Source organism: Stigmatopora argus, chromosome 16 (assembly GCF_051989625.1).
Source record: "Stigmatopora argus isolate UIUO_Sarg chromosome 16, RoL_Sarg_1.0, whole genome shotgun sequence".
Taxonomy (NCBI): domain Eukaryota; kingdom Metazoa; phylum Chordata; class Actinopteri; order Syngnathiformes; family Syngnathidae; genus Stigmatopora; species Stigmatopora argus.
The window spans coordinates 3,131,440-3,158,387 of NC_135402.1; the positions used below are offsets into that span (position 1 = coordinate 3,131,440).

At 41.3% G+C, this 26,948-nt stretch overlaps 1 protein-coding gene across 3 annotated transcripts; it reads left to right on the forward strand.

Moving 5' to 3' along the window:
• Positions 1-805: 805 nt before the first annotated feature.
• fcho2 (FCH and mu domain containing endocytic adaptor 2) lies at positions 806-25,760 on the forward strand. Of its 3 annotated transcripts, XM_077622693.1 has the most exons (28): positions 806-1,202; positions 3,847-3,938; positions 4,003-4,077; positions 4,146-4,287; positions 4,362-4,514; positions 4,588-4,692; positions 5,141-5,239; positions 6,552-6,648; positions 11,155-11,199; positions 11,276-11,345; positions 11,921-11,942; positions 12,180-12,236; positions 12,459-12,516; positions 13,127-13,302; positions 16,710-16,734; positions 17,292-17,331; positions 18,459-18,544; positions 19,365-19,754; positions 20,384-20,493; positions 20,565-20,694; positions 21,037-21,096; positions 21,555-21,666; positions 21,932-22,087; positions 22,922-23,054; positions 23,131-23,330; positions 23,529-23,593; positions 23,697-23,861; positions 24,558-25,760. In XM_077622693.1, exons 1-28 carry the CDS (start codon positions 1,170-1,172, stop codon positions 24,578-24,580), a joined length of 2,919 nt encoding a protein of 972 aa, XP_077478819.1. In that variant the 5' UTR covers positions 806-1,169; the 3' UTR covers positions 24,581-25,760. The 3 variants fall into 3 exon arrangements, with proteins under 3 accessions (XP_077478819.1, XP_077478817.1, XP_077478818.1); XM_077622691.1 differs by lacking the exon at positions 21,037-21,096; XM_077622692.1 differs by lacking the exons at positions 19,365-19,754; positions 21,037-21,096.
• Positions 25,761-26,948: the final 1,188 nt, after the last annotated feature.

The window sequence follows — 26,948 nt, forward strand, 5'->3', positions numbered from 1 at the left end:
TTTTTTACCAGCTTGATTCATACAATGAGTTAAAGACTAAAAAATAACACTTGTTTCACCACTATTATATATTTTGGGAAAAAATATTTACTTCGAAAAAATATGTGCACTTCATTTAGTAGACGTTCTGCCTTTTTTTTCTTAAGGTGAGGAAATAAATGTAATAAAGTATTTGGAAATAATTCTGGGGCCACCTTGTGTTTTGAATCATGCCTAGAATATATGTACTATATATAAATACTGTACTGTTTTGTAATATTTGTAAAATGACTTAGTGGTGGCTGTGAGAGTGTGGTTACCATTGTTCCAATAAATTGTTTACATTACATTGTTTTTCATTTCCATTTATTGTATCAGAAGACCATTGTTGCAATGGTTAGCAACTCTGGCTAATTGTACACACTGCCACCTAGTGGAAGAGCACACAAAACAAAATAGAAAGCTGTTGACAGAATACAATTATGATATTTTATAATTTTTAAAAACTCAATACATCATTTTATGAGCGACTGGTGATTTCCCCCGAATTATGAAGTCATTTGGCAAGATAAAACTAAAATAATTTCACAAAATTAGACCACGAAAATCCACCACCTGTTAACAAAAACGCTCTCTTTGCTGTAACTTGAGAACAATAGTAGTTTTATTGGAGGAAATTGAATATTAATCACTAGGATGCGATTGTACAGAGTAAAAATGTTAGAAATGGGAGTTATTATTTGACCGTTATTCAACGAATTGTCGTGTTCCTAACTTTACTGAACACATCTAAGGTTTCCCCACCGTCCCTGAACGCCGCGTTTCCTGAACCCCTCGCGGTTCTGTTTGTTTAGTGTCCGCTTTTGGCAGCCTTATTTTGCCCCATTTCGGGCGGCTCCACTCGTTGCCTGACCCGGAGGAGGGAAAGACAACGGGGCGGCGAGGTAGAGTTTTGTCGGGTGGAGAAGCAGGGAGGGGAAGGGAAGAAGAAAGGGGGCAGAGACGGAGGCCAACCCGGACGGAACGGGGCGGGGCGGGGGTAGCAGGCGAAAGAAACGAAGCAGTGCACGACAAGCGGGCGGGCTCCAAACGAGGGCTAAGTGTTTTGGTTCAAATTGGCCATTTTTTTCTCCACGGAAGATCTAAGTTTCTTCACAAGTGTCCGTGGCGTAGAGGACGACAGCAACAAGATGATAACGCCATACTTCGTGGACAATTTCTGGGTAGGTTGTCTCATTTCGTGAGTATTTACACCGGGTGTTTGCACCTTCTCTTGTAGTGTCCGTGAAAAAAACAGGTTTTTCGTAAAATATCAGTGTCTCATTTACTATCAAACTCTAGTCATTTTTTAAAAAGAAATTATTTGACTTAGTATATTTCTCTCAGGCAAATTAGAAATTTATTAGGGCCTTTGATGGGAGAGAGAGGACCCACCAAGCTTGAAAAGCCAAAGGAAACGCCCCCTCGTTCGGTTTTGGTTACTGATTGGCCAGTGTGGCAGTCTAAGGAATGCTCGTCGCTTTGTGCGAAGACCCTATTGGCTGTTGTGATTGTCAATCAGGGGCTCTTTGGGGGGCCTTTAACGCGTCATTTTTCTTCCTTCCGTGAAGTTTCAGCGACAGGCCAGATGTTTAGAAAGTTACCTGAAGATAAAATGTCCGCCCTTCCACAGCCTTGTCAGTTTAAAGCGTCTTTATTTAAAATGAACGTCAGTTTTATGGCGTAAAATGTCTTCATTTCCCTTGCCCAGAATTGGTTTCCACACGAACATGATTTGACGTGGCTATGCTAGTTAGCTAAGACAAGTAGAGGCCTGACACTTGGTCGTAATTATTGTTTATACATAATATTCATGACGTTTTGACCTTTGTTGTGTCAACACTGTTGTTTTGTGAAAGGTGGAAAAACACGAATTGATTAAGACTAATGTTTTTAAACTGCCGAATACGAGACAATTTACTATGAATTCCTTTTTAAATCAACCATGGGCTGCAGATCTAATGATTAAAATAACGTTTTCATCCTGGTGTTTTGCTTATTATTAGTGTCGCTTAACCCAACGTATTAGAAAGTGCTACCATGTGTAATACATGTGAAAAGCAGAATTGCACAATGTACTTTAAATTTAACATTGCAAGTTCAGTAAAAGAATAAAAAAAAAGAATGTGCATGTGTTACATACTGAATGATACGTCGTTATGCAAATGAAAGGGAAATACTCTAAATATGGACATTAGGGGAACTAACACAACAATAACACTCAAGTAAAATATGGAAATCACAAACAATCGGTCTGGTGTGTGAATAATAACTTTTGGAGTCAATAGAAGGTGCTAAGAAGCCACCCCAACTGGCTGCTTAACTAAAAAGCAAGAAAGGAGTGGTGCTACTAGTCAGTCTGGCCTTTGTGCCTTGGCCACAAGCGAATCCAGTGATGGCAAAGATCAGCTGTGTGTTTAACATGCGCAGCGCGCGCACACACACACACGTTAGCGAAAGTCAGTTGACAATTAAGTGGAGTGAGTGCAAATCATCAACCAAAACACACAAACACACACAGGCCAATGTCAGAAGCAGTGCTCGTTGTTTCATTTTCCAACTGTAAATATTTAACAGGGATTCATACAGGAGCCGATAAGTCGACTCATGGCAAAATAAGGTCAGACATTAGAAACAAAAACTGAATATATATAATATATGTAACTAGCCACTGAATCGTTGTTTACCGCATTTACCTGACCATTTCCCCGTCTACTTCCTGGCTGGCCGGACATTAAACGACCAAATAAAAGTCCACTTAGTGCACCCGTGATACATTCAGCACCTTCCTGCGATCGAAGAAAGGCGGCCATCGACGGCCTCTAAAAAATGGTCTGGTCTTAAACCGGGGGTGTCCAACTCAATTTGGTTGGCAGGCCACATTAGTAAAAGTAACTGGATCTCATGTGGACCTGACCAGTTTATTTATGAACTCATTAGCTACTGCCGACCCTCCAATTCTAATGGATTTGGACGTCCTGTCACCACCAAAGCCACTGAAACGTTAGCGTTCACGTTATAATTTTACTGTGTGATGTTGGGCTGTCATTTTGTCCCCTATTGCCTAGCAATAATCCTTTTCCTGTCTTTGTGTTCATGTTTGTTTCGTGTTCTTTTCATCACTTCCTCTTTGTGTGGACACATTGTGTACTTTGATGAATTCAAAGTCTTATTTGATACTAAATTTGCAGTGCATACCAGTCACGTTTGCTGACTTGCCATGAGCGTAAAAAAAGGTTTAGCTAAGAATTTTTGGGGCTGGCAAAAAAAGGGGGAGCTTTCAAAGTGCTGAGTGTGGCGGTGCGTTCAGGAACAAGGAAATAGTTTCGCAAGAATGAGGATGCTTGATGGGAACACAGGAATGAATATGGATGGTTAGATTGCTGCGTTGATGTATTTTTTTTGTCATGTAATAACAGTGCAGCAGTGACTCAATAGAATTTCCCATTAAAAAAAAAAAGCAAAACAAGAGATGTTAACTTCACTGCCCTCTTGTGGATTGAGTAGGGTAGTACAGCAATGCAGCACCAGTTAGGACGTTCATTACTGAGGCTTAACAAGTTAACCGGTTAATTTACGCTCCATTTACTGTAAAATAAGCAACAAAACCACTTTCATTTTACAATATTCTGCTTTTCTCTTGTAAATTACATTTTTTTTAATATTACAAAGTATGACTTAATTTAATGCGCCACACCCGACTATCAATTTAACCAAAGTCAAATTGGATTGCTAATTAGTTCACACACAAAAATAAATGCATTTTAAAAATCTGATATTTTTTTGTTCCGAGAACATGCTCATACTTTGACCCATTTTTCTTAACAGGGTGAAAAGAACAATGGCTTCGATGTGCTGTACCACAATATGAAACATGGACAGATTTCCTCAAAAGAGCTGACAGACTTCATTCGGGAAAGGTAAGATGGCCACTCCCACTCCACCAATACGACGGAACAATCATTTTTTTCTTCTTGTCTCCAGGAGCGTCATTGAAGAGTCCTACGCCAGGTCCATGACCAAACTGGTTAAGACGGCGGGGAACTTTTCACAGCTCGGGTAAGTCGGTGCTAGTTTTGAGCCTGGGCAACCGGGACGAACTGACGTCGCCGGCCGGCTGACCACAGGACCTTTGCCCCGATGTGGGAGCTGTTCAAGGGCTCCACGGAGAAGCTAGCCATCTGCCACATGGAGCTGGTGCGCAAGCTGCAGGAACTCATCAAAGATGTCCACAAGTATGTGGAGGAGCAGGCCAAATCTCACAAAAAGGTCAGAGGAGAACCGCCACTGCGGTTCCAAGTCGCGGGAATAGCGGCGGGGCTAACACAATTTGCTTTGAAAAGACAAAAGAAGAAGTGGCGTCCACCTTGGAAGCGGTGCAAAACATCCAGAGCACCGGGCAGGCTTTGCAGAAATCCAAGGAGAACTACAACGCCAAAATGGTGGAGCAGGAGCGCCTGCGCAAGGAGGGCGCCGCCCAGAGAGACGCGGACAAGGTAGGGCGGCGAGGTAAACGACAAAAAAAAAGTCGAGTCGACCGAGGATGGACATTTTGTCGTTCTTACGCAGGCGGGGATAAAAGCCAAAAAAGCCACCGAGACCTACAAGTCGTACGTGGAAAAGTACGCCTACGCCAAGTCAGACTTTGAGCTCAAGATGGCGGAAACAGCACAGGTCAGAGGGCAATTTATTATATGTTACATTTTAGGCATTCTCTTCAAATTAAACCACAAGTCCGTAACATACACTTATTAGGTCTTTTGCCGATTAAACGTAGCTTATGGAGAAGCACCATCAATTTCGTCACACGCAGTTTCTGCGTGTGATGACAAGTAGGCTTTTTGTGTCGTGATAATGACGACAGGGCCTATGTCCGATTATTATTATTTATTATTATTATTATTAAATAAAATGTATTTTTGAAGGTGAATTTCATTTTTACACTGTGTATATTTATTAAACATTTAAGATGATTTATTTAAGGGATTTTTGTCCAATGATAAAATATAAGTTATGAGTGTGCAGATGAATATTTAGCACTTTTTTTTAATTAGCCCAAATGAGTGACCTGTCAATGGTTAAAAATATTTTTTCTTCTCTGTTTGGTGTTGATTTCTTGTAGAGATTTCAGAATATTGAAGAAAGCCACATCCTCCACATGAAGGACATCATCAAGTCGTACTCGCAGTCTGTGGACGAAACGCACGTCCAAATTGGAGAGGTCAGTGCACGCACACACACGTATATCCAAATGTCACCATTAGCAAGTCTGATTAGCATTGCCAAGATTTTTTTGGGATTCTAAATTGTTATTTAGTCCCAATGGGGGTTGAAAAAAGCTTTCAAAAATGCAAACGTATCACCGTTATCACTGTTCGATGATGTACTACTTTGGACGTCCGTGAGAGGGCGCTCTACTCCAGAAAAAGGTCTCTGGTACAGCTCCAGCTGTTTCTCTGTTTGTGGTTACACAAAAGTAAATCCATACCCCCAAAAAGGACAATTTTGGGAGTCAAATCACATGAAAAAAAATGACATAATTTATCAGCTTTTGTTTTCTTGATAGTCGTAATAGGAGTATCAAAAAGTATCCCCCCGAGGGGACAAAAGAATCCTTTTTTGAGTTGAAAAGCAGTTTGAGAAAATATAATAGTGGAGTGATTTGAAGCCAAACTAGAACTCGTGCGTCTCCACCCGGGAGAGTCAAAGCGTGAGAAGAGGAAGCAAAGAGTGTGATGGTGGGGGGGGAGGTGTCTGCGGCACAAAACGATGAAGAGGAAAATGCCTTTTTTTAAGGCTCAGAGTAGAAAGAAGTACCCAGTGTGTATTTACACGTTCATGTGTGTATACGGCGGGTGTATCTGTCCGTGCGCGTGCTTCTGTTTGTTTTTGTAAGTGAGCTCATGTGTGTGTGTGTGTGTGTGTGAGAGCGGGACGCCTCCGAGCGAGATGCACGGAGGCCAAAAACCTCAGTGGGTACGTGTGTGTCCTCACAGCAAGCAGCACCTGACAGCTTGCGTGAGCCCCCCACGGCCCCCCCACCGCCTCATCACTCCACCGCACACCTCGCCTCTCTGTCTAACATGCTCCACTCGCAAAGCTAATGCACTCCACCTCTCCGCGGGACCCTCAGGGCCAGGGCGCGCGCGCGCGGGGGTGCGTGCGGGAGAGTCACTCGCGCGGCGGATCACGCACATTTAAATGGCGCGGCGGCGGCGACACGACACGCAGGCGCTCCCCGCTCGGTAAACAAAGCCACCGGGCGGCAACGCGACCTGGAGAAAAATATTTTTTTTTAGGTCTTTGTAACGCGGGTGTCAAAGTCACCCACATCCGTGCCGGCTAGATTGGCCGGACTGGTTTATTTTGGGCCCAAAAAGTTCATGTGCTTGCCGCCATTGGCGACCAATCCATTTTTGACCGGGACTGAGTTTCTCCCAGTCAAAATTATTTTGTACCGCATCTGGTGTGTATGTGATATGGGTCCAGATTATAAATATTAATATGAAATGTTTTTTTGTGGGATTGTGCAGGTTCACAATGAATTTGTGAGAAATGTGGAGAACACTTCGGTGGAGAGCTTAATACAGAAATTAGCCGAAAGCAAAGGAACAGGCAAAGAAAGACCAGGTAAAGCATTTTTTTTTTTCGCCCCAACTTTATTTAAACTTTACTTGTGTATTTATTTATTCTTTTACTTTAGTTCAACTAAAGATCAGATGATAACAATTTTAATTTGTATTCATCCATATATATGAATAGAAGAAGAATAAATCAATAAAATATATGACAACAAATAATTTAACCCTTTATAGGGCAAGGGACTATTGCTAATTTAATCCAAATTTAAATATCTCATATTTTTCTAAATTAATTTTATTTTTTTCACTCTCCTTATGGCCCACAATAACACTCAAGTTCGTCATCTTAAATAAATAGCAATAATTACAAATAATACGTTTTATAATTTTGAAGAAAAATGTTTCAAAAAAAATAATTAAGAGAATAATTGCAATTTCATCTTTTCTTATACAAATTTTAAGTCACTATTAATTGTTTAACTCTATAAGAATGACAGCCAAATCGAGGCAATAGGCGTCCAATTTCATTGATGGCTTTCGGCCCCTCGGATTGGACGCCCGCCGCCATCGCTATTGGCCAACGTCTCGATTATGGCTTATAAAGTGTGAAGGATGGATTTATTTAACGTTGGCACTGGCGGTCCTCTGAAGGCGGGCCCGAGTCGTGGCCTGATACGGTAAAGCAATAATAAGGTCAGCTGTGCGTAAACAAAGGCGCCCCGGAGAGGGCCAATTAGAGTGAGGGAGCGAGCGAGCGGCCATCAGTCCCCGATGGTTTAATCTAGCGCATTCCGGTAAGCATGTGTCACATGGGGGGGCTTTGACTTAAGCGGCCAGAACACCAGCGAGCTTTTGCGCCCAGGTCAGGGCTCAACAATGACTCCTGTGTAAACTTTCCCCCGCCTGGCGGAGATACGCTTTCATCACGCAATTAAAAGCAGATTCTGTCACCGAAATGCTAATCGCGCCGCAAAAAAATGGGATTGGCGTGAATATTTAAAAGGGCCCCGGGGGCCCCGAGGTACGCCCCCCCCCCCCCCCCCCCCCCGCCCCACCTTCCGAGCCCCCGTCTCCGCTCACGCGTGGCGTTACGTCAGGCACGCAGGCGCTTCACCCCTGTCGTGTCTGCGTGCCAATGTGTGTAAACAATGCGTGAACCTGCCCTCGTGTGTCCATACACCGTTTCTTTGAACAGCGGAATGAATAAAAAAAGGAAAAATTATACCAAGCGAGGTCTATAATGGAATTTTATTTGAGTGGATTCATCTTAGATTGGGCAAAATGTGTTTCTTTTTGATTTGGGGGCTTTTCATGGTACAACAATCACTTTAAATGGATTACTAAAATTGGCCAAATTTAGTGTAATACACAGTGAGGAAGACCACATTTGTAGATGCAGATTTTGGGGACACAAGCAAACAATATTCTACAAATATTGAAGTATTGACATTAATAGTAAACTGGAGAATAGAAAACTAAAAAGGTAACTGTTAACGTGATACACGTGTCAAAGTGGCGGCTTGGGGGCCAAAGCTGGCCCGCCGCATCATTTTGTGTGGCCCGGGAAAGTAAATGATGAGTGCCGACTTTCTGTTTTAGGATCAAATTAAAATGAAGAGTATTGATGTATATTAAATATCCTGATTTTCCCCCTTTTAAATCAATAATTGTAATTTTTTAATCCATTTTTTCTGTGTTTTTAGTTCAAAAATCATTTTGTAAAATCTAAAAATATATTTTAAAAAGCTAAAATAAACATTGTTTTAGATGTATAAAAACGGAATATTCAGGGCTTTTAATCCAGTTCTTTTAATCCATTTATGTAATAAAAAAATCTAAATATTATATCTAAAATGGTCCAGCCCACGTGAAATCAAGTTGACGTTAAAGCGGCCCGCGAACCAACCCGAGTCTGACACCCCTGACGTAATATATGAATAGGTTTTCAGTGAACTGCAACCTAGTAAATAGTATAACATCTTGTCAGAGTGGCAAAAAAACATACAAGTCGCAGGTCAAGCCAAACTATGAAAATATGGTCCTATAGTCCAGAAAATGAACAAAAGAGGTGGTATTTTGTAACTAAAATAAACATCTTTAAATGTGTATGAATAGTTTTTCAAATGGTAAAATCATAATGATCTGCCTTATTTTTCCTTAAGCTTTTAATTAACTTAATGAGTCAACCTTAGCCACACAATTGATAACCAAACAACTTAATACAGTCAAAATCTTGTCATTTATTCACAATATTTTGCTTTAGTTGTTTAGAGAGTTTAAGTTGACAATTTATTTATTGGGATAAATGAATCGAAGCAAAAATACCTCATCGCTAGTCCAGAATTTTTGCTAACGGAAAGGCTCAGCGGTCCGGATAAAAAACCCAAGAAGGCCGCCTGTGGCCCCTCCACCGTACCTTTCCCACCACCAGGTTAGCGAGGTTGAATAAACTTTCTATTGCGGAAATGATCCTAAAGTGACACGCTGTGAAGGAGCTGGGGGTGGAGTGGAGTGGAGTGGGGGGCGCTGAGGGGCGCTGGGGGGGTTTGTTGGGAGTGTTCAACGATATCCAGCTGAGCTGTCAAACTGGCGGCTGGCCAGACACGCAAACGCTGCCCACCCTCGCGCCGCCCTGCCAAGCATAAGCCAGATAAACACAAGTCTCTATCGTGTTGAACTTCAAGTGGATTGGACGCTGATGGCCGCCAATATCTGCCAAGCTAATAATATATGATATATTCGGACATACTGTCATTTTATAAAAGAAAGCCATCCAAACTGTCACTTTAACGTGGCAACGGTTTTGAGTTCAACATCTGCCTGTCCTACCATGCGATGTGCTATTCTTGAATGTCAATTGCATTTTGATTGGCATGACGCACACAGTACACACACACAGACACACAAATACACAAATACAAACCGCCGCCATTGTGCAGCGGAGGGCCGATATTGCACAGTAGAGTAGATCAGTCATCGGTGCGCTTTATCCACTTGACTTGGCGTGACGGGCGCCTCTCGTGACTCGCCGCTTGCCTGCGCTTCAGCGCCGCACGCCAAACAATGCATCAATGGTCGCCGCCCCTCCCCTTCGCACGCCCTTACCCCGGAGGATGGCGGTCGGCGGGCGACGCGGCTAATGTATACGTTCCCAGTGAAAACACGGACGGCTTTTGTTCTTTTCAGGTCACGGCGTTTTGTGCCGTGTTGCCACGGGGGGGACGCCGACTCTTGTCGTATTCACGCACTTTTCGTCTTGAGCTGGGAAAAATGATTCGGTCGCCACGCCGTCCAATCGGTTCGCAATCGTGGGTCGAATATTGGCTGATATGCTCAATATCCAATATAGTGATTTTTTGCTTAGAATATATACATTCATATTAGAAGTGTTTCACTTGCTGTTTAAAAAAAAAGTATATTGGCGTCAGATAGCGGCTTTAAAAATCAGCTTTAGATATCGGCAATTGGCAGATTATATTTTTTTCATCGAAAAAATAATAATTTTGGTTCACCTTTTATTCACAATTCGTGCGATGTTATGACTGAGTACAACTTATTTATTTACCGTATTTCCCGGACTATAGAGATGCTCTTTTTAGGTTGACTGGATCTGCAATTTATACTCAGGTGCGACTTATATGTGCATTATAACGTTCAGTTAATTAACATGTTAAAAAATATCACCGTAAATGACATTCTAAACGCAAAACCTTTATCAACTTTTTGTCAGCGCCCAATTTTACAATACCGTGAATTAACTGATGCTCACTAAATTCAAAAAAGAGAAATACGGTTAAATAAAAATGCTGTGTATAACACCACTTTAATTTTTTTTTTTGAATAATCCCATTATGATGCGTCTCCACATTTCCCAGTTCTTATCCCGCCCAATCGAGGAGTAAAAATGACTGGCGCTGCAAGCTAATCACTCGGGATAATCTGACTGCGAAGCGTTGGCTGACTTTGATCAGATCAGGGATTAAATACTTAACCCGTTATACGCCACTGGCTGCCATTGATGGCGTTAGACGTCCAATCCAGCCAAATTGGGATGGCGGCAGCCAGTCAAAAAGGCTTGAGCGTTAAATAGAGGTCATTCCTTTTCATGCGAGTATGCAGTAATCAAGTATTAAAAGAAAAATGTGGATATTTACCCCCCAAAAAATTACTTTCTATACTGTTTTGGCATTTAGGCAGTTGTCGTGATAGAAATATTTAGCTGTCAATGGCATTGAGACAGTTTAAATGGATTGGATTTGACAGCAAGCATAAATATATATTGGAAGTCATAGCCTGGGAGTGTTGTTGTTGTTGTTGTTGTTGTTGTGTTTTGACTGGATCGCGACGGCTACCAGACGTCCCTTTTGACCGCGGCCGTCCGCCCCGTGGGATCAGCCTGGCCCTGTTTGCTTACACTCTGTGTGTGTCTTTATGTGTATATGTGTGCGATTATTGCGTGATGTACATTTGCAGCGCTGGCAGCGGCGGCTCGGTGACCCTTTGTGTGCCAAATGAACCTTATAAGATTTTTTTCTTCCTTTTTTTCTCTCATTAGGGCCCATTGAGTTTGAAGAGTGTAACACCGCCATTGCCACTGAAGGTAGGAAAGAAGGACCTTTGCATCAGCTATATGTAATATGGGATGTTGAATTTGCCTTTTTTTGGGTATTCCAAAGGTGCCAAACCTAGAAGGAGGAAGCCATTTGGCATCCCCGGACGCAGAAGAGACAAAGACACAGACTCCACGTAAGTTGAGAGGATTTTTCGGACTATAAGTCGCACTTGAGTGTGCAAAATGAGGGGGGAAAATACAGTGAGGCTTATTTTGAGAAGGCAATTTTATTTTTAGAAGCAAAGAACAAACATTATAGCTTAAATTTGGTTAAATGGAGACTAACAGGCTAAGTAGGCATATGTTAGCTTAACATAATAACAGTTTTTCAGATAGCTATAGTGTAAACAACATCATCTCAATCATAAAAAAATACATATATTTCTATAAATAGACACATATACTATTATTTTTGTCTGATTATAAATAAGCTAAATTATTTTTAATGAAAATAAAGTCATAATTACACTGTTTATGGCTTCAAGATACCTTTTTTTTTAAGTATTCACTAATTGACGCCAATACAAGTCCAATTCAATAAGACCGGCTCATCTTTCCGCGCCATTAACGGAACTATACGTCTAATGCATTCTGAATGGGAAGGACGGGGAAGGGAAATATATCGTGATTGGGGCGCATCCCTCGATTCTCTCCCAATTTAAGAATGAAGAGCGCTTTGTCACGCTGTCGTGTCTCCTTTGTCTTGCAGGGAATCAACAGAGGCAGAAAGTGTGAGTAAAACGCTTCCTCTTCTTCCTGGTCCTTGTTTGCTGGTGTTGTTGTTGTCGAGCAGCGGGGGAGGCGCTCATTTTCTGTCGCTTCTTACTACTTCAACATGTGACTCTCTCTCTCTTTCTCTCTGTTTCTGGCTCTCTCTCGCTCACTCGGTTGGCCTGCCTGTTTTCCTCTTGTTTGTTTTGCAGATTTGCTCATTCATTCATTCCCCTTGTCTTTGTTTATGCTCGTAGAACGCTGCCAACGGCGCTCCCCCCGGATACTACGGGGCCATAGACATTCAGAATGCTGTAAGCAAGCCAACACACACACACACACACACACACACTCACAGACACAGACACACACTTTTCGGTTTTCCAAGTCGCAGTCGTCTGTCATGAATAATGAAGTCTTCCACACCCAAACACTTGTAGAGTTATTGTACTTCCGCAAATAGCGGCTGGATTGATATTTACTCATTCACTTTAGGAAAAGAATTAAGAAGAATTAAGCGCCTTTTCTTTTTGCAGAATGTTCCACAAGTGGACGAAGAAGGTTTCTGCATCCGGCCGGAATCCATGGAGAATGATATCCTTGCATTTTCTCAATAGAAGGGACCAATTTTCCCTTTTTATATATATATTTTTATTTTTATATTAGTATGGATGGAAAATTCAGGGCTAAAACATGACTAAACCAGTTATTTTTCACCCAAATCACTTTTGTCTTTTTAAATCTCATTCCTGGTCTATTGTTTCTCAGGTGGTGCAAAAAAAAAAGAAAATACATTAGCCTTTGAAACCTTTTATGAAAATTTTATGATACTTTTTTTTAATTCATTAAAAAGGTATCAATTTTTCCCTTCAGTTCTGTCTGTTAATAACCTGAAAATGCAACTATTTTTGGGGGAAAACAGGCAACTTTAGATGAAATTACAGTTAGCTACAATTTCCATCCATGCAAAAAAAAATCACTAAAACTAAGCAGTAAAATAATAGCTTTTACAATGAAAAATATGTTTTGCACATCAGCAATTTTTCTCCCCATTTTTTTTGTCTCAGACACCCAGAAACGTCGATCACATTTAATTCCCATTGACGGCAACCGATGTCTGGTCCATTTTGACTGAATTGGACATCTATTGCCGTCAACAAACTTTTACCGAGATGCATATTATCCACCTTAACGGGCGTCCAACATGCCAAAGAGAACTCTTTCTACTCGTCCAGCGACTCGGAGGACGAGGACGAACCTCGCAAGTTCCACGTGGAGATCAAGCCGGTCCAAGCCAACAACGAGCCGCAGCAGAACCGCGCCACCCTCGACGAGCTCAAGGTCTCCATCAGCAACATCGTCTTGTCGCCGTCCGCCTCGGTACGTCTTTTCCCCGCCGCTTTGCACCACTAGAGGGCGCCAGGGAGGTATTTTAATGGGCCAGCCAGCGGCCCGGCATTCCTGGCCTTTCAAGGCATTTATTTTTATACTTAACAAAGAGTCTGAGCATTAGCTGCTGAGTCACATGCGGCTTTACGTGATTGCATTAGCCCCCCGCGCTACTTAACCGCACGCCAAATTAAATACAGTGTTTGCATACATTTCCCAAGATGTATTACCTCCATTTGGCTGATTTTTCAACTAAGGCTTCCGGGATACTTATTACAATTGTTTTACTTATTGCAGTTCAAGTCAAATAAACATGGGTGAAAAATATCCCACACAATATTAGATTGAATAATAAGTACATCTGTAATTTTTTTAAGAAATGGGAGTATATTTTAAAATTGAACTAGACATATGGAGAAGTTTTCTAGACTTTTAAAATCATTTATAGATTCTTAACTTTCATGTTTAGATTTAATAGGGAAAAAAGTAAAGAGATACAAAGACAAGTTCATTTAAACCGGCAGATAAATAAAAATCCGCAAATCTTTGACATAATTTACGAATGAGTCTGCACACATCTTTAATTCTGAAGTAAATAACAGTTTGGAAAAAGTTCCTAATATGACCCGTTTTGTTTACATCACTCGTAATTGAGAATATATTTAACATGTAAAAAGTTTTCAAAAATAAGGTGCTGAAAAGTTTAAGACAATTTCAGATGACTTTTTTTTTTTTTTAAACTTTTATTTTCATAATATCATCACACACACACACACACACACACACACTTGCACTTGAAACAATTACACACACATTTGCTCTGAAAATAAAGCATCGGCATTAAAATTTCAAGACGTGTGTGCGTGCGTGGCAAGCTTGGCGTGGCAAAGAGGGGGCACGCTCTCGTTCGCCCCTCTTCCTCCTCTCTCTTTGCAAACACACACACACACACACACACTATGACATGCACACAGCAGAAATGTTGCATTTAAAGGAAGTATTGGAGCCACGTTGTAGTTATGACCAAAATCACTGTTCCAAATGCTCCGAATAAAATCTTAGTTGACACTTCCAAAAATGTGCTTAAGCCTTTATAAGGGCAAGTGACTCATTTTTAGTCATAAAAAATAATTTAGAAAAAAACACAAGTACTTGGCAGTTACATTTTGGGTCGTGCAGGCCACAATATTAAAGTTAGTTCAGTACAAGTGACTCAAAATGTGATGTGGGCATATGTGGTTGCCAGATCTTAATCATAAATATATATTTATAATGATAATAAGGATAAATAATTATTTAATTTTAATTGTGTTTTTATAAATCCATCAGTGTTCATAAAAACAAAATGGATTCACTAAAAATTGAGCAATTGTTATGGCCCCACTAAAAGTGAAAAGTTTCTTATGATAGGATGTCAGTGTTCATTTTCCAGTCTTAAACGTCCAATCCATTTTGACTGGGACAGTGGCAGCGACCATTCACTTTCAACTTCTTCCAGTCACAACGGATTGAACTTCCAGTCATTCCATTTCTTTGTTTCCATTAAAAAAAACACACATTTCAAAAAGAATAATAGTCCCAATGACAATAACATAGATCATCAAATCGAACATTTACAAGGGGAAACAATTCTGAATCCTTTTCCCCAATGAAGTCATCTTCTTGAAAGCGCACCAAACTTTATTTTCTGAAGTCATTATCCCCTGGTTATATTAGCGTCGTCTTTTGCCCCGGAGTCTTAAGTTTGACACCCGTTGCGCATGCACCGTCACCCCGTGTCACTTCCTGTTTATATTGACAGGAGGTTTCTCCATTAAAACCACCATCCGTCATCCTCGCAGCTGCTGACACAATTGCGTCGTCTGGTGTCAATTATTGAAATGTCTTCTTTTTTTTTCTTCCTTCTTCTTCTTCCCCACCTCCTGTTTGGCTCTCCCTCCACCTCCTTTTTCTATTTATATATACACACACAACACAGACACACACACACTCAGTTTAGGCGCGTGTGTGTGGTCACCGAGCAAAGCAGTAATTGAACCCATTTGCCGCGGGACGGAACCTCGCCCGTTTTGCGTTCCTCTCAGCCATTTTGTTGGCTTTCTCACGGGATCTTGTATTACGCCGGCGAGAGAGACGCGACAGATTTACGAGTTAGTCCAGTCGCTGGAGAGTGATGGTCGCCGCGCGGCGTCCAATCCTCTGACAACACTCGGCTTCCAACAACATCAAGCGTGATTTAGTGGCACGTTCACGTTTCGGCCCGTCGGGAGTCGTTTTAGTTCAACTTTTTTTTATTTTTTTTCCCCTAAGTACTTACTTGAAAGTGTCTTTTACCAGCTCGTACTGGGCAGGTAAAAAAAAGGGGGGGAAAAAGTTGAAAGTTCAGAAGAAGTTGAGCTCATAAAAATGTCGGGAATGTTGTATGTATTTATTAGTCTTTATTTTAGTAGTTACTGCTGCTGCCGTTTGTCATTTCAAGCACTTGGTTGGCTGTATACGCCGCCTTTATTTATGTAGGATATAATATCACAAAATATACCTGTAAGCATAAATTCACAACATTTAAAAAAATACTTATTAGATTTTGTTTAAAAATCTGAATTGAGCTAAAAAAAAGTAATTCCAATAATGTAAAACAATAGCAGATTTTGGCTCTTCTTGATACAAACATTGTGTATTGTACATGAATATGATAATAATAAGATAACCTATATAAATGTTTTTTATTTTTATTTAATTAACTACTCCAATACATAATCTGTGAATACTATCGTCTACCTCAACTGGCAGTGAATCATTTTAAAATGAGTCTGTGTTGAGAAACTTTAATATTTACATGAATGGAAAAAAAGATTAATAAAAAAAAATCTAATTAGCAACTTTATAATTGATTCCGATTTTAGTCTCACAAAACCATTTCTCCCCAAAATATATGAAAGAAATGTGAAAGACTGAAGCAAACATACACAGGCACAAATATTGTTCATGCTTACTAAATGCTTTTAATAGGATTTACAAAAAAACAGAAAATATATCAATAGTAAGTGGGTTTTTTTGTATTTATGGTCTATGAAAACTGTGATGAAAAGTTACTCGATTTGAGTATAAAGTGTGATTAAAAAGTTTATTTTGCAACCATTTTTTTGGGTAACTATTTAAAGCCACCCCCTTAAAAAAATGTATACAAATGTGCACTTCACTTTATAGATGACACAATCGTTGCCAGCCATTGACGTTCAATCTATTTGGACAGGGAGGGCTGGCTAACAGCCATCCCCGATTGCTGCCTACCCTCCCAGACGGAATGGATTGGACATCTAGCCAGCCCATTCCAAGTTCAAATCAATCGTTGTTTTAAAAAAAAATATTCAGACTGATTTTCTCAATTTTTTTTTCAGGTCCAAATGCGAAGAAACCAATCCAGTAAGTATTTTTCCCACTTTTTTTCAGCCACGCTTGTCTTTCAAAGAAGCCGCTGGGAAAGCCCGTCCAAAAGCAACACGTCCCGGGGCAAAAAAAAGCAAATCTAGCCCTTCTTTTCCCGGGAACGTCGCCGTCCGCTCGCCTCCCGCCGACGCCAAAGGAAGATGAATTGCCTAATTGCCGCGAATATTTGAACATGTCACCCGTGATCCCTCTGCCTTTTCTGCTCCCGGTCGGGTTATCTGGCTTTGGAAAAACACTGGGCTATCAATCGGGAGCCTTTTTTTCTTTCTTTCTCGGCTCTCCGCAAGGTTATGTTTTGATTAGCCCGGCTTTCGAGCAGCTATTCATCACAGGATTAACTATTGGGGGAATTTGCACCATGATGATGTCAGGGAATATCATCCCAAAATAAACAGCACATTTTTTTGGGCCGCTACAATTTCCATCCATGGCCAACTCCGTTAAGGAATCGGAATCTGTTCGTTTAAGAAATGGATGAGACGTTTACGGGGGCCAATGTTAATGCTAAATGTTTTTGTTTTGTTTTTTTGCAGGTGACGAGCTGGTCAAAGCGAGGGTGCCGCCGTCATACGAGTGAGTCGCTACCTTCTTTTCTGCTGTTAAGAATTCATTGAAATAGAATTTGCAGGCTCATTATTACATCATAGTTCCTTCAAATATATTCCTCGACAAGGAAGTGAGTCTTTCAAAACAATGCAAAGTTTTGACAATGTGCATAATGCTAAACTTATTTAGAACAGACGTTACGTTGACAAATGAATCGTCATGCTATGTTAGAATGGCGAGCTAAATTTTTTTTTTTTCATGTTAATTGCTGGAATTTTTTGATAAAAAATTTGTATGTAGTAGTTTGGCGTAGTAAACTATGGGAGATCCATAGTATTTGGCATCTCTGATATAAATGCAGTCTTCCCTCGATTATCGCGACTTCACTTCTTGCGAATTCATAAAAATTAAAAAGTTCATAAAAATGTGAAAATCCACGCTGAAACTCTTAAGCGGAAGCCACTTGCTACTAGGACTCAGCATTGAAGAAAAAAATCTAAATGTAGTTATAATATGAGCCTACTTTGTGATTTTTCAATTATTGTGGCCATGTTTGGTCTACATCACATGTGTCAAAGTGGCGGCCCGGGGGCTAAATCTGGCCCACCGCATCATTTTGTGTGGCTCGGGAAAGTAAATGATGAGTGCCAACTTTCTGTTTTAGGATCAAATTCAAATGAAGAGTATACATGTATATTAAATTTCCTGTTTTTTCCCCCTTTTAAATCAATAATTGTAAATTTTTAATCCATTTTTTCTGTGTTTTTAGTTCAAAAATCATTTTGTAAAATCTAAAAATATATAAAAAAAAGCTAAAATAAACATTGTTTTAGATGTATAAAAACTGAATATTCAGGGCTTTTAATCCAGTTCTTTTAATCCATTTATTAAAAAAGAAATCTAAATATGATATCTAAAATGGTCTGGCCCACATGAAATTGAGTTGACGTTAACGCGGCCCGCGAACCAACCCGAGTCTGACACCCCTGGTCTACATTAATATTCGAGGGATTAGTGTACATATTTATTTATATTAGTGCTGCTCGATAAGACGATATGCTCGTTGAGTTTAAATAATGAAAGTCATCCTACTTTCTTGAAACTCTTATCCGTAAAAAAAAAGGATAACATGAGAATGTGTGTTTGTGTCGCAGTTTGAGTAACAACGACCTCCTGTCCCTTGACCCGTTGGGCCCCTTTTTGACCGCCGCCTCCTCCCAACCGGCTCCCACGTCAACAGGTAGCCTCTATCGATGAGTGATCTATCTATCTTTTTTTTTTTTCTTCTTTTTTTGGGGGGTAAACGCACGGAAGCGCTTTCTCCCGACCGAGCGCCTTTCCGTGCAGAGGCGTGACACCAACGCCGACCCACCGCCTAAGCTCGCCCGTAATCCGGCGTTAATTGGCGCCTCGTCGGGGTCGAGCGGGTCGCCCGTGAAAACCCTTCTAGCACGCATGTTGTCAAACAAGCTCTCGTTACTTACCAGGCTTCAAAGTCAAAAAGAGCATCGAGGATTAGGCCTGGAAAATTGCTGGCGTTTATTCATCTATTTATTTCTTGATTCATTATTCGTACTGTTTTTGTTGATTTTGAATGTGTCAATTGTTTTGTATATTTTGAGTCAACTAGAGAGAAGCCTTTTTCACATTTGGAGAATTTGAACCCTTTTCATTGAGAATATTTGTATTTATTTATTTTTTAAATCCTCACCCATTGGCTGCCATTGACAGCGGTGGACGTCCAATACATTTTGAATTTATATTTAAGTGAATTGGACAACTATGTCCGCCATTGGGATGCAATGAGACTTTATGAACTTAATTTTGATTAACAATATACTCTTGTGTAAGATGAAAACTATTCTATAAAAGATATGGATGAATAATGAAAAATATATATATCACAATAGTTGTCATGCCCGTCAATGGCATCCAATGTATGCTGGTAATCATCTAATGTCCCCTATTTAAAGTGGGTGTGCATACTTATGCAAGCACATGGTGTTTTCAAGGGTGTGTAGACTTTTTAGATGCCCAATTTTTTGGCTCGCTCCAAAAAGTTTGGGGCGAGCAGACTCCACAGCCCGAGCCCGAGCCCGAGCCCGAGCGCTCGCCGTCCAAAGACGCCTCGCCGGTCTCCTCGTCCATGTCGTCTCCGTGGGACTCCCCGGAATGGTCCTTCCAGTCTCCCCGCCCGCCGCCCGCCCGCGCCCACAGCGCCCCGTTGGCGCCGGCGGACGAAGGCGCCCCCCGCGCCGGCGGCTCCCAGAGCCGTTGGGCGGCCTTCGCGGAGGACGTGGCGCCCGGTCGGCGTCACCCGGCCAGGGCGGGGTCCGGACGGAGCTCTCGCTTTCTGTCGGACGACTCGGCCGAGGCGTACGGGAGAGCGGCGGAGGGGTTTTCCGACACTTTCTTCGGGTTGAGCGACGGGGCCACGCAAATATTCACGGGTAATTCCTGACTTTGATGCATGTGGGAAACCCCAATTAGCTTATAGACATTTTATTTGCCTTGTTTAATTCCGTTTGGTTGGATTTTATTGACTTGTTTTTCAATATTTGAGTTTGAGCTTCTCTGTTTTTGCTCTTGTGTGAGATTTGTGGATATTCTTTTGCCTGATTTTGCTCATTTCAAGGCAATATATTGCATTATTTTGCATTTATTTTATTTAGCGGACTAGTTTTGTTTTTAAAGCACGCTGTTTTGTTGTTCACCTAACTTTATTTTAAATGCCTGGTTGTCCTTTGGTATTTTAACTATTGTTTTTGCCAATGTGTTGATGTTGGCCTATTTTATTTTCAATTTGTGATGTTTTAATCTCAACCATTTCAACATATTTATGGATTTACAGACTTGGTTTTGTTTGTGTAACTTATTTTTGCCTCTTTTTTTTCTGACCTGCTTTTATTTGCTGTCTGACTGCCTTTCATTTTGTGTTTTTCTTATTGAGTATTCCGGTTTTTATGAAGCCTCCTGTTTATGTGTTTGATTGACGTTTGTTTTTGGAGTGGGTCAATTTGGTGTTTTTACGTCATGGTTCTTAACCAGCGACTTTTTCCTCTCGCCCCCCCCCCTTCAGCCACCAACCGTCCGACGACCCCTCTGGCGGCGGGCGTGCTGGTGCCGCCGCCTCGCCCTTCCTCCCGCCCCAAGCTCCCCACGGGCAAACTGAGCGGCATCAACGAGATCGTGAGTAGGAAAGAAATCCCTTTGGTGTGACTTTATCCATGTTTTATTTGTATTTCATTTTTTGATTGTAGGCGAGACCCTTCAGTCCACCCAAGGCGCCCGGCGCCAGCCCACCCCCTGGGGCCCCCCTGGCCCGCGCCGAGAGCTCCTCGTCCCTGTCGTCAAACGCTTCGCTCAGCGCCGCCAACACGCCGACCGTTGGTAAGAACAATTGTTTTCATTTTTAAAATTTTCCTTGGTCCATGACCTTTCCTGGTCTCCTCTTCCTCCTCCTCCTGCCGTTCCTCCTTTCCTCCCAGGCCTTGGTCACCTCCTTCTTCCCGATCACTTCTCTTGCGTGCCCGACGTTTTCTCCTCCTCTTCTTCATTCTTCCCTTTTAGTCTGAGTGAGTGTCCGTCCCATTGTAAAGCTTCCTCCTCTCCCGCACGCTACGTCCAATTCCTTAGCTCCGCCTCCATTGGTCAGTGGATAGAAAAGTGTTTGTAGTGCGTGCGTGTTTGTTCCCCCTCACGTTGGCGTCCTCCTCCTTCTTTCGAGCAAAGAAGACGACATGTTTGCGTCCAAGCTGCCCACTTTTGAGAGACGCCGTGAAACACCAGCAGGTATCCGGCGGGGGCGCTCTTCCAAATTCCAATGGCGTCTTTTTATTCTTTGCTGCCTAATTTCGTTTGGCCCAAACCATTCATTTGTTTGTCTCAATAATAACCACTGACTCATTGGTGGTGTCCAAACAACGGCCAAAATGGAATTGGCCCGCACAACAAGCTTGAGTTTTCGGAACGTTTTCAACACTAGATGAAAAATTGTTGAAACCAAACCTAACTTGTTCATAATCTTTACTCAATCTTCACCAATTGGTTTGGCCCTATGCTTCAAGTTTTTGGAAGAAAGTTTGGACACGCCAATGCTAGGCTCATTAATATGAAAGCGTAATGCTAACATGTAAACGGCATGGAACTAACTTTTTATACCACAAACATGATATTGAAGTTGACTCATTCAATCCAATTCCAATTTTGTTGTTTGAAATATTCAAGCCGTTGTTGATTTTGTCATCAAGGGTCATCACGCGGTCCAAGCCCTGTCACGCTGGCGTCCCAGGATGCTTTGCCCATCGCCGTGGCGTTCACCGAGTCGGTCAACGCCTACTTCAAAGGCGCCGATCCCAACAAGTGAGTCACCAGCACCACCACACAGACTTTGCACACAGAAAAAAAAATTGAATTCTATTTGTGCTGGTGTCTTTCTGATGCAGCAAAGTATGCGCCGTGCTAGTTTAGCCATCATTTGCGGCTAGTTCCTCCCAATTGGAATGGATGGGCTAAATGGATGGCACTTAATGACGCTAAAGCTTTCCCTTTGCCCATTTTGTCAAAGCTTGTTTTGTTTCCGAGCCTTAAAATTGACCATCCGTCGCCTCCTGGCGTGGTTCTCCAGGTGCATCGTGAAGATCACGGGCGACATGATGCTGTCCTTCCCCTCAGGCATTATCAAGGTGTTCACGAGCAATCCCTCGCCCGCCGTCCTCACCTTCAAGTTGAAGAAGACGGGTCGGCTGGAGCAGATCCTCCCCAACCAGCAGCTTCTATTCAGGTGAGCTTTTTCTTTTTCGGGATGTTTCGGAGAGGAACCGAATTGAAATGGCAAGCCGATCTGAAGGTGTCCTCACGATGCTGTCCATTGTTTTCTAATGGGTCGATTAAATGAATATAGAACAACCAATCTGAGGGCTGATGACCAGTTTAGAGATATTGTTGACCTTTTTCAAATATTCTGGTAATATGATGGCGCATTTGGATTTTTTTTGTTAATTCTGATATTGTTAAAAGCTAACAATGTCCTCCTAAGAGTAAAAAAATCCTTCCTGCACGGCTTCAAAATAACATGCAGCCAACTTGTCGACATTTTTTTCCAATTAAATGCTGTTAATGGAAGTCCATTCCAGTCACATATAGTTGTTAATTATATATTGTCCACCTCAATTGTTTGATTTGTTTGGCTACGGCTGAAAAAAACAATAGAAAAATGGTGAGGATAGATATCGTTTTGTTGATTTAAAATGGGAAAAAAACTTCATTTATGTCATTTGATCCATTTTTAACATGGAAAAAGTACCCCAAAAAACAGTAAACAATGAAGATGAACGTTTAAAAAGAACTATATCAAGTGTACGCAACCGGGAATGATAGTGATGATCCATTCCAAGCTTTAATTTAGAAAAGCTCTCCTATTGGACGTGTTCCTGTATATGAGTCAGTCTTTCCTTACTTTCACCTCAATTGAACTCCTCGAATTTAGCAGTTGGTAGGGCACCATTGCACCATTGGAACTGGGCACCCAAAGCGCACATGTGAGCGAGCAATGAATAATTGAGCAGCATTCCTTCTAAACACGCGAGCGTCTTCTGACTTTGGCCGTGTGGCGCAGCGATCCGTCTCAGAGCGACTCGGAGTCCAAGGACTTCTGGTTCAACATGCAAGCGCTGACCGCCTACCTCAGGAAATCCGCCGAGCAAAACCCCACTGCCTCTTACTACAACGTGGACATCCTCAAGTACCAGGTGAGTAAGCTCCGCCCCACCCGGATCACTTCTCCAAGTAGAATGGCCTGACTGCTCGGGGTGGCGTTGCGTTCAGGTGCAGTCGGACGGCGTCCGCTCCACGCCGCTCAACCTGGCCGTATACTGGAAGTGCACGCCGGCCTCCACCGACCTGCGCGTGGACTACCGCTACAACCCCGACTCCATGTCGGCGCCGGGGTCGCTGGGAAACGTGCAGATCGTGGTGCCCGTCGACGGCGGCGTCACCGGCGTGCAGTCGCTGCCTGATGCCGTCTGGTGAGATGTGCATATCTGGCAACGCATATGTTTTTCCCGTATTTTAAGATGTTTTGTGATCATTTCAAATTGTGTATAGCTATAAGAAATCAAATCAAATGCGCATTGACTTCATGTTTCTCACTAAGAAGGTTTTTAGCCGTCTTTTGTTGCCAGCTTCTCCCGCTTGACCCTTTGAATGACCCCTTGTTCTTCCAGGAATGCGGAACAGAATAAATGTCTTTGGAGGTTGAGCGACATTTCGGAAAAATCTGAAAACGAAGGTGACGTCGATAAATTAGCCGTTTTTCCAAATGAAAGAAATAGCGCTAAAATGTTTTGTCGTACATAAGAAATGCCTCACAGTTTTTTATTTCTTTTTTAAAGGCGCCGGCTCCCTGCGGGCTAAATTCGACGTGTCCGACGGTCCTTCCAACCCGTCCACACTGGCGGTCCAGTTCATGAGCGAGAGCACCACGCTTTCCGGCGTGGTCATGGAGCTGCAGGGCAGCGGATACAGGTTGTCGCTTAGCAAGAAGAGGTTCGCTACAGGTAAACAAATACATTCGCCAAAAATAACCTTTTGCTGTAGGGATATCCCCATCACATTTTTTGGCACGAGTCAGAAAATGACGCTACCGAGAAATTATATTAAGACCCGGGTCTCAAATTTTATTTTCCCACCCAATTTGAATAAGTCTATCCCATCATTATAATCATATAAAACGATCAGGGCAAAAAAATCCCTTTTCGTAGCTGTACAACACCAAAATGAGCTTGCATTTTACCTAAATAAACTTACACAGTGAATATACATAACCAATAAAGATGCAACAAACCAATCATAAATTAGATTACATTAGATTAGATGACTTCATCCCGTATTTTCTTATATATAATATAATGACAGCTGCCAACGAATGCCGTCCAGATGTTTGTTTCTTCATTTTATTAATGTATCCTCATATGAAACCACACATTTATTTATGCTACTTATTTTGCCGTTCATTATTGCAAACACACACGCCAAGTTATCACTTAAAAAATATGTATCACACTTTAGAGATTTAGATTAGATTAGAACTTTATTTCATCCCGTATTCGAGATATTTGGTTGCAGTAGCAAGACAGACACAGAAGACATTGTAGACCTAGTTAAAAGTTACTATTGCTTTCTCACGATTTCCTCGTAGGAGCACCAAAGCACCCCCATAAATGGTGTTCGGCTAACTATTCTTTTTTCCTCAGGTCGGTACATGGCAGACTGCTGAGTCCGTGCCCAGAAAACAAAAAAAATGGAAATTGCCTTATCTCGCTTTAAACAAAAAGACACCCGGAAAAACCCACCGCCGGCGGGAATCACTACAATTGCAGCAGCACTGAGTACCGAACACTGTTTAACGGAGAAATAAAAAAAAGCAACATAAAGGTGAGCTTTTGGGGACACGCGTAGCTAGTCATGCCTTAATTGACGTGTTCTAAGGATGTTTCAATTTCATCAGTGTATATTTGAAATCCCAAAAAATAAGAAGAAGAAGAAAAGAAAAGGAAAAAAAACACATGCACTAACATTTTATACGGGCTCTTTTTTTCCCACCGTAATTCCGCACACTGTGTTAAAAGAGTATCGGCGAAAAAAAATGTTTCCGATCATTTCCTTCCGCTTTTATTGTGAAAGGCGCGCAATGAAGGAAGAGTCGTTCTCATAAGCACAAAAATAGAGAAAGAAAAACAGGACCTCAGTGCCTCCTCCAAAAACTCTTGTTTTATTTTTATTTTTTTTAAATGCACGTTGGGTTTTCAGGGCTTTTTTTTGTCAATGTCCTTTTTTAAATGTTTTTTAAAACGACTGTAAAAGCGTCGCCGTGCTTTAAAAAGGATCCAAATTAACTCGTAGCCTTTCGACGAAACTTGAAAATGTGTTTTTCTTCCGACTTTTCGTGTCCACGGTCTGCCGAGAAACAAAAAACGTGCCTGAACGATAGCGATAGTTTTTGCAAGGATTCCGAAAGGGAAGTCGCGACTTGCCGATTGGAAGCTTTTCTTCTTTTTTTTTTTTCAAAAATGGATGCCACGTGGTATGATCTGAATATTTTGGAGAGCTAGCTTTGTCCGCTTTGGACAAGAAAATCAAATCGCCCGACATTTTCAAGCGCCACTTTTTAGCAAGCTGGTTCTTGCTCGTCCTCAAACGACAAAAAAAAAATAAACGGGGGAAAAAAGACGTTCTATTAAACGAGCCTTCATCTCTGGTCACTTTTTTCTCGGTGTTTGTATTTAACGTGTTTTCTTTTTTAAGCAAATTTGTGTAAATGATTCTCATAATTTGTACGTTTTTTAACAAGTATCAGCCACTTTTTTTGTCTCTACGTAATGAATTCTCACTGTGCCTGTATTAAATGTGGTAATATATGAATATATACAAATATAAGAATGACTACTTCAAGAGAACTTGTCATTTTTCTTTGGTCATATTTTGGAGCAATATTAGCAGCGAAAATGTGTATTTTGTCTCTTTTCAAAGAAGTTTTAACAACTAAAACTGATGACCATTCACTTTAGATGTCAAACCTAGATTGACTGGAAATATGAGAATATATCAAATAACTTTTTTTCTTCCTATTACTGCAGGTTTCATTTTTTTTCTTAAAAATAAGTCCATAAAATTCAACAAATTCCCTCTAGGAAATCTTCCTCTTTACCATTCCAATATGGAAATTTGACAATTTTTTGACCCGTTATTCTTCTTTGCTGATTTGTCTTAAATCTGTAATTGATTGACTTTTTCCCCAACTGTTATTTTCAGTTGCGTTGCACCGATATTCTGATTCTAATATCGGGAGGAGACCCGATACAGCCTTAAAATGCAGGTATTGGTATTGGTGTGTATGCTAAGAAATAATGCGCAATATGTACACTTGACGAATTTGTTTTCAAAAAACGGATGCCCCACCCAAGATGGCCGCCGATCACAAACGCCACAGAAGAAGACAAAGAAGAAGAAAACAAAGAAAGATGCACTGAAGGTAGATGTTGTTTCATATTTCTTTATAAGATGGTAAATGATCATAAAGTCCTCTTGCGTTTTGAATTTCAAATTTTGAATGTTAAAGCTTATATTACTTTAATTGGTGTATAAATGTATGTATATATGTCAAAAAGTAATACCAGTAAAAGTACGTTAGAGGGCTTTTCTATTGATTAGCGCGTTAGCTAAGATAACTAGCATGGTGTAATGGCATTGGCTATGTTTTTTGATAGCAATTGTCTTACATAATATTGAGTCATTTAGTATTAGTTATTTATTGAATTTGTCAATGTTTAAATTGAAATTTGAGTGCTTTTATTGTCATTATATAGTCACTTATAATGAGATTTTTAAGCTAACCACTTCGTGTTAACTCAAGCGCTGCCATTAGCGATGCTAAACGTCCAATCCGTAGCTTTTCTGGACACGATACATTTTCAAAGAGCGCCATTGTTTTCACCGCAAGTTGTTAACAACTATTTAACAAAGTCAACTTTGAACTTCCCCCGGTCTGGTGTCGATTTGACGGTCCGACGGGCGGGAGGGTCTCCGACGTCTTTGTTGTGGGTGTTTGTCCAAAATCCCCGGCGGAGTCTCCGGCCTGCCGGTCG

Bases quoted from the DNA above. Each gene is read 5' to 3' on its own strand.
- fcho2 (XM_077622693.1), top strand. From the start codon at position 1,170: ATGATAACGCCATACTTCGTGGACAATTTCTGG. The intron at 4,288-4,361 runs GTCAGAGGAGAA...TGCTTTGAAAAG, and splicing joins AGGCCAAATCTCACAAAAAG to ACAAAAGAAGAAGTGGCGTC. The intron at 11,346-11,920 runs GTAAGTTGAGAG...TTTGTCTTGCAG, and splicing joins GACAAAGACACAGACTCCAC to GGAATCAACAGAGGCAGAAA.